Source organism: Diabrotica virgifera, chromosome 7, assembly GCF_917563875.1.
Source record: "Diabrotica virgifera virgifera chromosome 7, PGI_DIABVI_V3a".
NCBI classification, from domain to species: Eukaryota; Metazoa; Arthropoda; class Insecta; order Coleoptera; family Chrysomelidae; genus Diabrotica; species Diabrotica virgifera.
Window position 1 is genome coordinate 12,856,980 of NC_065449.1, and position 12,064 is coordinate 12,869,043.

At 34.3% G+C, this 12,064-nt stretch overlaps 1 protein-coding gene across 1 annotated transcript; it reads left to right on the forward strand.

The window, feature by feature from the left end:
- On the forward strand, nt 1-10,161 carry LOC126887774 (28S ribosomal protein S7, mitochondrial). The gene is made up of 4 exons (XM_050655580.1): nt 1-143; nt 195-374; nt 9,053-9,287; nt 9,898-10,161. Exons 1-4 carry the CDS (start codon nt 91-93, stop codon nt 10,114-10,116), a joined length of 687 nt encoding a protein of 228 aa, XP_050511537.1. The 5' UTR covers nt 1-90; the 3' UTR covers nt 10,117-10,161.
- The last annotated feature ends 1,903 nt before the right edge of the window (nt 10,162-12,064 follow it).

A 12,064-nucleotide genomic window follows, 5' to 3' on the forward strand; every position in this document is an offset into this window, starting at 1 on the left:
AAAGACTGTCAAAATTGTTCAGATGGCGCTTTCGGCAACTGTCAAAACGTCAAAAGATGAAAATATTTTTTGGGAATATAACCTTAGAAAATGTTTAATTTAACGAGGAATCAACTATTTAGAACTAATTTAAAAGTATTAAGGTATTCTTAATATATTATTATTTAGCTAGTTTTATAGCGGTTTTGTTTTAGCAATGCTCTCCAACAGAATGGCATGTCCCAATATCCTAGTTATTATATTAAACCTGTCTATATTAAGGAATCACAGGAGGATTTAATAAAAAGCGGTGAAATCCAGAAAATAGCGCATTTACCAACACGGGCTGCCCTTAATGACCAAACTTGTTCCCTGTCACACGATCCACTGGTAAAGTGAGTACCTATTCATTCTATTTAATTACTTTTTTCTACAACCCTGTTAAAAATGCAATTTTTTCTATTCTCATACTATAATATATCAATTATGATGTCACTACCTGTATCATAATGAACTTCATTATGATACAGATTTTCATTAAGGCTATGGGTACATAATTCGCAAATATTTTACATGTATCCCTACTTTTTCTGTCTTTGTGTAGTAAAATTCACACTGGTGTGGATATGTAAACATTACTAGAATGTCATTCTATACTTCGTCTAATTTACTAACCGTTGCACGTCATCCGTGTCATAGCCTGTGACGTCACATGGTACCAACACGAAATATTTAGGCGGTAGGTGTGTTCTTTTTTAGAATCATTTTGCCTAGTACACTGGAATTACAGCCACTATACATATTTTATTATATACGCGTAGAAATAATATTTGACGATTTCTATTAATGTTAACCTAAAGAAATACACAATAATATGTTTCATTTAATTTGTATAAATGGATTATAAAGCGTTTTTATGAAGCAGATTTGTTCGGAACACACTGTAACTGTAATCGAACGAAGGTGACATTTTAGAATAAATGGGTAACATTTATTTGACAGTTGCGGTGATGACACTTCATATTTGTTTATATTCTTTATTATAAGTATCTGTTTTATTATATTTACTGTTTTTATTATTTACTTTACTCTAAAAACCTCTACTATAAAAATATAAATTTCACCTAATTTTATCACGACTTGAAGTAATCAAGGACAACTTTTTTAGTTGTTATTGTAAACATATACAAAGAAACCTACCGGCTTCATGCCAAGAGTTCGGAGCCGTTTTTTAATTATTAACAATGCATTGCAAAAACGCTTGCACTGCAAATCTTAAAAGATTATAACTTAATTCTTGTTCTCTATTTCTTAAGTTTTTACTTATTTACATTGAATATTAATTTGTTTTGTTGTATAATCCACGTTTACAATAATTATGTGATATATATTTGATTTAAAATGGATTCAGGATTTTTTTATACTTTGGCAACTATGTCAACTTAGATCTCTGGCGTAGATAATGACGTGCAACGGTAAGTAAATTAGATGGACTGTACTTGAAAATGTCATCATTAATTTAAAGAGATGGCTTTTGAATGTTCTTGGATAACTGTTATTTTTATAATTGCAAATTATTAATTCAGTTAATAAATGTGATAATTTTTTCTCTAACTATGTATTCAGTGATTGTAATAATTTATTTGTACAACAAAAACTAATACTCAATCGAGAAAAGAGGAAAAGTGTTAAAGTGATTTTTTAATAATATATTGTTATGGAACGCTTACAATTTTGAACATCTTTAACAACAAAATACTTGGATCACAGAATATATTATCCTGATGTATTCTCCATGCCCCGCTAACTCTAATAAAAAACATGTAATCATATTTATTTTCCTTCCGTTTAGTCAGAGGCGCTGATGTCGGCATTGTGATTGGTGGAACATGACTTTTGACAAATCCTGCGCTATCTGTGAATCTGTGTTCGTGTTCGTTCGTTGTCGTTCACTTATTTTATATGGTCGCATGGTCGGTTATGTTATGTGTTTGGTGTTTGTGTTTAGTTTGTGTCACCATAAAAAGCTGATATTCAGTCGTGTTTTTTGATATTTCATAATCGAGTACCTTTTTAAAGGTAAGTTTTTCTGACTGTAGGTGCTGTTTATCCAACAGTTTTAAAATACACATTTTATTTCGCGTTTTGTTGTTGGGTCTAATGGCCGATCAGCTGTTGTGTGCAGCCGATAAATTCAACAAGTAAACATATATTTAATCGAAATTAAATACTCATATTTCTATGTAAAATGTCACATTATTGTATAAATAAATAATTAAGAAACATGGCTTACTTCTAAAATCTTAGATGCTGAATTGGGTTTCTTCTTCTTCTACGGCACTACAGCCCAAATTGAGCCTTGGCCTCCTTTATTTTTTGCCTCCACCCTTGCCTGTCTGTGGCTGCTCTTCTCCATACACGGACTCCTAAAAGGGCTTGTGCGTCGCTGTTTACTGTGTCTTCCCAGCGCTTTCGTGGCTTCCCAACCGGTCTCTTTCCTTGCATTCTAGCATTCAGTGCTCGTTTTGGTAGCCTATCCTCTCCCATTCTTATCACATGTCCGGCCCATTGCAATCTTTGTAATCTAATGAAGTCTGACAGGGGCGTTTCCTTATAAAGTTGATAAAGCTCGTTGTTGTATCGACTTCTGAAGATTCCGTTTTCCCTCACAGGTCCTAGTATTCTCCTAAGTACTTTCCTTTCGAATGTGTCGAGTTTGTTTTTGGATGTTTCTTTCAGCACCCAGACTTCACTGCCATAGCATGTTATTGGTCGAATTAAGGTTTTATAGATTCTCATCTTTGTATTTCGGTGGACACTTTTTGACCGAAATATATGGGAGAGGGCAAAATAAGCTCTGTTTGCCTGCGTTATTCTCTTCCTTATTTCTCCATCTTCTGATCCGTCGGCATATATTTCTACTCCCAGGTATGTAAACTTTTCAACCGTTTCAATGTCATCTTCATGTATAATGTTTTCTGGGACTATATTTCTTCTCGTCTGAGTCATTATTTTTGTTTTTTCTGTGTTAATTTCCAGACCTAGCATTTTTGTTTGTGTTTTTAACTCTGCATATGTTTCCTGTGCTCCTGTTGATGTTCTACTCATAATATTAATATCATCAGCATAAGCGGCCAGTTGAACCGTTCGGTTGATCAGTAGATTTCCTCGTCCAGTTTGCATTTGCCTAACCGCATACTCCAGTGCCAGGTTAAACAATGTTGGGGCCAGCCCATCTCCCTGTTTTAGTCCCTGCGAAATGTTAAAAAAGTCTGTCCGGTGGTTTTGTATTCGTACATATGCCTGAGTTTCATCCATTGTGGCTTTAATGAGTGGCTGAATTGGGTTTGGGTGACTTTAATGTGTTTAGGCATGATAGAGACACTCAAACTAGTTCGAAGACTCGTGGTGGTGGTGTCCTTATTGCCATCCATAAGCGTCTTCGTTCAATGATGGTTAAGCCCATCGATTCCTCTGTGGAACATGTGTTTGCACAGGTAATGTGTTCTACTAAAAAGTTAATCATTGGTGCTGTGTACTTTCCTCCGCGGTCATCTGGGTCATTATATGAGGAGCATTCCACCTGTATGTTGGACTTAGCAGATAGATTCAGTGACTGTGAGTTTTGTATTTGTGGTGACTACAACCTACCTGAGGCATCCTGGTATAATCTCAATGATGGTGTAACAGTTGAGTGTCCGCAACACTATTCAGCAAATATTATTTGTACTTGCTACAATTTTCTTAATATGTCACAAGTAAATACTTTGCCTAACCTTAATGATACATTTTTAGATCTAGTTTTCTGTACGCAGAGGGATGCAGTTGTGTCGATTTCTACTGATATTCTATTGAATACTTCTCAGCATCATTCAGCTTATACTATATTGTTACCAGCAGCTAATTTAAATTTGTTTCTTAAATATGATGTCTTTTATCATGATTTTAAAAAATGTAATTATCAGGTTTTAAATGAACATTTAGCATCAATTCCTTGGAATGAGGTATTAGATGTATCAGATATTAATTGCTGCATAGATAATTTTTACCATGTTTTATATGACGCCATCAGTATGTTTGTTCCTGTCAATCGGTTTAAATCATTGAACTTTCCTGTTTGGTTCTCACGAGAATTGATTGAACTTGTCATACAGAAAAAAATAGCTCACCGGAATTTTAAAGCATCAGGCAACTCATATGAGGAATTTTCAGTGCTAAGGGAAAGATGTAAATCATTACAAGCAGTATGTTATAAAAACTATTTAGAGAATATTCAAGCAAATCTTTCAAGCAATCCCCGCTCTTTTTGGAGACATGTTAATGCTACACGTGGGTCTAACACTTATCCTAATGTGATGTCTAATGAAGGTGGGGATGTAATAGCTCAGTGTGGTGAGGAGATAGTCAATCTATTTGCCAATTATTTTTCGGGTACATATAATGATAGTGAGTATAATTTACCTAACTTTGAATTAGACTACAGTGTTGATATCCAAACTCTGGAATTTAGTCTGACTGATGTTTTTGAGGGAATTATGAGTTTAAAAACTACATATTCTTCAGGGCCTGATGGTATACCTGCAGCACTTATTAAGAACTGTGTGTTTTCCCTTTGTAACCCTTTACAACAAATTTTTAATTTATCATTATCATCATCTATATTTCCACATTATTGGAAAAATAGTTTTCTTACACCTATCCATAAATCTGGCAATCGCGAGTGTGTAAATAATTATAGAGGTATAACTATTCAATCAGCAATCCCAAAACTTCTAGATAAATTGGTATCGATGGGTCTTACCTGGGCTTGCCGAAACATAATTATTGATGAGCAACATGGTTTTTCTAACGGAAAGTCAACTGTAACAAACCTTGTCAACTACCAACAATACTTGTTGGGTGCATTTGAGAATAAGATTCAGGTCGACAGCATTTATACTGATTTCTCAAAGGCATTTGACAGGGTTAATCATAACCTGTTGGTTCATAAACTTCGTGCATCTGGCTTTGGTGAACCCATTGTTAATTGGATTAAAAACTTTTTGATGGGTCGTACACAACAAGTTCGTATCAACAATTATGTTTCTAAAGAATTCCATTCTTGTTCTGGTGTCCCACAAGGGTCTCATTGTGGTCCCTTGCTCTTTAACTTGTTCGTTAACGATATTGGTAAGGCTATCAAAAACTCACACTTTCTACTATTTGCTGATGATCTTAAGTTATTTCGTTACATACAGGATATATCAGATAAAGATCTCCTGCAAGATGATGTTAATAATATATGTTTATGGTCGAAACAAAATGGTTTAAGCCTAAACCCGACTAAATGTTCTTGTATTTCATTTGGTCGTATAAATAATCTAACAGCTAATAGATATGTTCTTAATGATGTACTCTTGAATTCAGTTACTGAGATTAAAGATTTGGGTGTATTATTGGATTGTGCATTGACATTTAGAAGCCATTATCTTAAAATTAAGGAAACAGGATTTCGCAATCTTGGGTTTATTTATCGCAACAGTCATGATCTCTCGCCTACTGTATTCAAATTACTGTACTGCTCTCTAGTGCGCTCAGGACTTGAATACTGCTCTGTTGTTTGGTCTCCATTTCATCAAGTCTACATTGATGGATTGGAGAGCGTTCAGCGGAAGTTTCTATGATCTTTGGCTTATAAAGCACATACTAATATAAGAAATACTGAAAATTTTGTCATAGATTATTCTGGAATAATGTCTCAATTTAACATTGCTACACTGAAGAACCGCAGGTTGAGAGCTGATATGTTGTTTTTATTTAAACTTCTAAACAATGATATTAATTGTCCCTCGTTGTTGGATAATGTGTACTTCAATACAATTCATAGAACTCGACACACTGCACTCTTTCATATTCCTTTTCATAGAACTGAGTATTCTCGTCATTTTCCCTTGTCGAGAATGCTCAGTTTTTGCAATGACATGAAACTTGATCCATTCTGTCTAGGCATTAATGACTTCAAGAGGCAACTTGAGAATTTAATTAGTTAAATATGTGAAATATGTGATATTTTTCATTTTCTAACTGTGATTTGATATACAGTAGGAAAAATGAAAGAATACCCATGAATGAACATATAAAACACGCTGTATTTTCCTGTCACCGTGTCACACAAAAAATTGACCAGCGCAAGTACATGTAATAATTATTGTTACATGTACTTGCACTAGACAATTTTCTTTGTGACACGGTGACAGGAAAATACAGCGTGTTGTATATGTTCGCTCATGGGTATTCTTTCATTTTTCCGACTGTATGTACTGTGTTATTTTACAAATTTTATTGGTTAATTGTCTTATATTCATTGTTTTTTATACATGATCTTACTTATTCTATTTTTTTTTTGTTTTTGTATTTTGTAAATGGTTCTACCGTAGAAATAAATAAATAAATAAAAAAATTCTAAGTCCCTTAGAATAAATAAAAAGTTTATTTTGAATGAGATATTTGAAATTAAAAATTACACTAAATTTTCTCTTAGTTTTTCACCCCTGTAACTTATTAAAATAAACATTATAGAAGTTCTCAGGGACTTTCGGCCCTCGCTAATAACATAATCTTTCATTCTGCGTTTAAATTTTTCAAAAATACTTATTAGTTTTCTCAGGATTCGAAAAAAATGAATCCCCAGTTGAATAGCATTGCAGCCGAAAATACGTACCAATCCTCTTAAGATACAGATTTTTAACCAATAGAATCGCGATATGGCATTCGCGATAAAGGTGTTACACGTGCAGTGACCAATGGCGAGTCAAATACATATGCTTTGACAGTTCTTAATATGTAAACAAACCGCCAAACTGACAAACTACTGAATTTATTTGTGTTACAAAATTAATAAATTTGAATATATTTTTTGTTGTGAATGATCATAGAAAAAATAGTGTATACAACTTGCATTTAATTATCATTATGAAGCTCGTACTCTATACGAAACTCGCCGCATACGGCTCGTTTCGTAACCCTCATACTCGCTTCATAATGACCATCATTAAATGCTCGTTGCATAATATACTATTTAGCACTCCATAGGAGCATTAAAAATGCTACTTTAAAGCACTAGTGCTTTAAAATTTTTAAGGCACTGCAGTTAAAAGTGAATTGTCAAATTGTGAAACGTCAAAATATTTATATTTCATTTATTAACATTAATATTAATAGTAACATATGCGACAATATTATTAAACCCTCCCAAACTGTTAAGTATTTGGGAATAGAAATAGATAACAAATTGACGTTCAACCACCACACAGCAGTTATAAAAAGGAAAATTATAACTAGAGCAAAACACTTCAGAAGTTTAACATACAAGAATGAGGGAATTACGATTGAAACAGCAGCCAATATTTATAAAATGATTTGCAGGCCCATGGTTCTGCAATTTTCTATAATTCTAAAAGCCCTGCCAAAAATAATATAAAAGTGGCTGAAACAACTAGCCTTCGACAAATTACTAGAATGCGTCATCCTGATAATCCACTTCACAATCCATCCAACAGAATGCTGTACGAGGAAACTGGAATTGAACCTATTAATGAGAGACTCAATAAGCTGTTTAAATATCTCTTTATTAATGACAGTAACAAAAATTTGATTGAGCCCCACATTGTGAAGATACCAGAGGACAGTGCCCGTAGATATCCAGGAAGAACTCTTTTTGAAGAAATCTGCTACACATCAAGACAATAAACAACTCTATTATTCAAATCATCATCTGTATTGTAACTAATTGTCAGTGATATTGTGATTACCGCCACATACAAATATTTTTTTTAATTATTGTATTGTATTAATATTAACAAAAAACATAATATATTGTAATAATGTATATTAATTGTGTAAATTGGCTGAAAGACTTCGGTCGATGGCCTTTTGGTACATTGTATCAATAAAGTATGTCTCTCTCTCTATTAATAGTACAACTTGCGCAATCTGAAAAAGGTGGTTTAAAATTTAATTTAAACTGTATTATTGCATTTTTAACACGTTTGTAGAAAAAAACTATTAAAATTTGTTAGAATATACAACAATAAAAGTAAGATGTTATTCTATAGTTGTTATGATTTACGTATTGACAGTATAGGCAGTTTTGATGTAATGTCAAGAAAAATATAAAAATGGAATGTCGGTCAAGTTCAAGTAAAAGTTTTTGTAGATATTGTCCTGTAATTGAGAATGAATAAATTATAATTGTTGATCTATGACGTTTGTAGAAAAAATATTGTATGATATACGTGTTAAAAAGTACATTTTTAAGGCACTCATGTGAACTGCAGAATTCGCTTTGCTCATTCTGCAAACCTTCACATGCGTGCCTTAACGTGTACTTTTAACACTTATATCATAAATAACTATTATACAAGAGATTTTGACAAGATTTCTTCTTCTTGATATACAGCTCGAGTCTTTGCCGCATCCACTATAGCCATCCATCTTCTATGATCTTGTGCTTCTATTTCCAATTGTTGTAAGTCAACCCTAGATAAATCAGCTTCAACATCATTCTTCCGTCTTTTTCTGAGACGGCACTGATATTCTACTGTCTGGTCTCTCAAAAAAGACTTTCTTTAACACTCTGTCTCTCTCTGATCTTACCACATGACCTGCCCATCTTACCCGGTTAGCTTTTATATTCCTGAGTAACAGCTTAGATCTTATTAATGATGATAGGGAGTATGATGCTCTATTCTCTGCAGCTATCCTTGCTGAGACCTCATTTTCTATGTGGTTGTCATCTGTGATCACTGCCCTCAGATATTTAAACTCTTTACTACTTCGAAGTTGTGGTCATTAATAGTTATGTTCTGCCTGACTCTTGGTCTTAAATTTTTGGTTACTAGCATGTATTTCATCTTCTCTTCATTTATTCGAAGGCCCAAGTCATGTTTCTTACTCGAGTTGTGAAAACACCTCTCTCACGTCTCATGTAAAATGAGCCACTGCATCTACATCATCAGCAAAGGCCAACAATAGTTTTGATCCTCAATTCGCAAACCCCCCTGTCAGCTCAGATATTTTGACATCATTTTTTTAGCTTAATGGTAAACTATTGTATGAGACAAGGAAATAAAGTATTGGCAAGAAGCTTAATTCAACAATGTTTTGAAAATATAAAACGACTGCAACTAGAAAAGTACCACAAATGTCAATCGGAAGAAGAAAGAAGCCTTATTAACTTGGATCCGAAAGATATATTTCACAAAGCTGTAGAAAATGGTAAACCCTTGCTTCAGCTTATGGGCATAAAAAGGGGAGGTGTTAGGTATCAGGTATGTCCTTAAATTTTGATAAAATATGCAGTAAATAAGAATATCAAAGTAAAATTTGTCATTGATAAACTATATTTTTATATAAACCATCTCAACGTTCTTGGAGCAAGTTGCACAGTATACATACAATAAGCGTGCCACACGAGTAGACACACAGGTACCTAATTGCTAGGCTTGGGCTAATCAGGCCTATTATCACCTAAGACTTTCTTATCTGTCATGTCATGTGACTGAGTGACTGTCGTGAAACTATTGAAAATAATTGTGTTTCGATACAAAAAATAAATTAATTAATAGTATTGTTACGCTGCTTTAAAAAAACTTTATTCAAACACCAACAATATTACAAACTTTTACAACTTTAACACAATGACAACTGTAAACTTCAAGTGCAACTGTTCAACTTTCTGACAGTCTAGACGTCACTAGACATAAAAGTAAACAAGTGAAGGGTCCAGGACTGTATTAGCTCAATGTACCCGTGTCTCTAGTACAGTGGCAGTTACTGTATATTAAAAATGATACAGCTATGATTTTAAAAATACCATAGATTGTTAGATTTTGGATATTTCCCATTAATTTTGTGATATTGAAACATTCTTTTTGGTAGGTTCCCGTTCCCATCACAGACAAAAGGGCGCAGTTCCTATCGATGAATTGGCTGATAAATGCAGGAAAGGAAAAAGACAGTGGTGTAAGGTTTCACTTACAGTTAGCAAGAGAATTAATAGATGCTTCGAATAATACAGGTAAGGTTATTAAGAAGAAACAAGATCTACATAGACAATGTGAAGCCAACAAAGCATATGCTCATTATAGATGGAGTTAAATGATTTTATATTTTTGTTGTAAATAAAATGACCTTAAAATACAATCTTTTTTGCTTATATCTACCATTACACCACATAGTTTGCCTCGTTATAAGATTATGTGAAGTCTTTCACATATTTTATAAATTTTTAATTTTATGATAAGTAAAGCTTATTCCCAAAATACGATTTTCTTTGGTTGCTATTATTGCTATTAAAAATACAAATACAAGCATATAATGAACTACCAATAGTTTTATTTATGAAAGCACTCTGTTATAGCCTCTTTGAAACAGTCAGTTAGTATATCCACACTCTACTTACTACTTGATGTTACTGAGTGCCTGTGAAAAAAGGCTAGATGGATCTAGAGATCATGAAAAAATCAAGGAAATGACCAGCAGACTACATCATCATCATTCTCTTTGCCTTATCCCTATGCGGGGTCGGCTTCCCTAATTGCATTTCTCCACACAATTCTGTCTTGGGTCATATCAATGTTAATCCCCTTTACCAACATGTCCTGCCTTATCGCCTCCCCCCAGGTCTTCTTTGGTCTTCCTCTCCTACTCCTTCCAGGAATCTGCACTTCAGCTATTCTTCGTATTGGGTGATTAACGTCTCGACGTTGAACATGACCGAACCATCTTAACCTATGCTCTCTCATTTTGGCATCAATTGGTGCCACACCTAGACTTCCCCTAATATACTCATTTCTAATTTTATCCTTCTTTGTCACTCCACTCATCCATCTAAGCATTCTCATTTCCGCCACATGCATTCGTTGTTCCTCTTTCTTTTTCACTGCCCAACATTCAGTTCCGTACATCATAGCCGGTCTTATGGCTGTTTTATAGAATTTTCCCTTCAGCTTCATTGGAATTTTTCTGTCACACAACACACCACTCGCTTCTTTCCACTTCATCCATCCAGCCCTAATTCTACCGCATGCATCTCCATCTATTTCTCCATTACTCTGTAATACCGATCCTAGGTACTTAAAACTATTGCTTTTCACAATCATTTCACCATCCAAAGATACCATTTTATTTGTAGTAGCTCCATCTTTAAATGAACATTCCAAATACTCTGTTTTTGTCCTACTAAGTTTTAAACCTTTTTCCTCCAGAGCTTGTCTCCACTGTTCCAGTTTTTGTTCTAAGTCTCTTTCACTATTTCCTACTAACACGACATCATCAGCATACATTAAGCACCATGGAATGTTACCCTGTAGTTTCGCTGTTATCTGGTCCAAAACTAATGAGAATAAATACGGACTAAGCACAGAGCCTTGGTGCAATCCTACTTTCACATGAAATTTATCAGTCTCTCCCACACCTGTCCTAACACTAGTCGTTACTCCCTCATACATATCCCTCACAATCTTTACATATTCACCAGGGACTCCTTTCTTATTGAGTGCCCACCACAGAATCTCTCGAGGAACTCTATCATATGCTTTCTCAAGATCAATGAATACCATATGAGCGTTTGTTTCTTTACTCCTGTATTTTTCCATCAACTGCCTTATAATGAAAATTGCATCTGTTGTTGATCTACCCTGCATAAAGCCAAATTGATTCTCGGATATTTCGGTCTCTTCACGTATCCGTCTGTCAACTACTCTTTCCCATATTTTCATGGTGTGGTTAAGCAGTTTTATAGCCCTGTAGTTTGTACATTGTTGTATATCTCCCTTGTTTTTGTAAACAGGTACGAGTATACTGCTTCTCCATTCGTCTGGCATTTGTCCGACTTCCATAATTCTATTAAATAGACCTGCTAGCCACCTTGTTCCTGTCTCTCCCAATGCTCTCCATACTTCCCCAGGAATATCATCTGGTCCTACCGCTTTTCCTTTCTTTATTTTTTGAAGCGCTTGAGCCACTTCCTCGTTGGTTATTTTGGTGACCATTGCTGCTACTGTCTCCGTTGACTCTACAGGCTGTCTGTCAAATTCTTCATTTA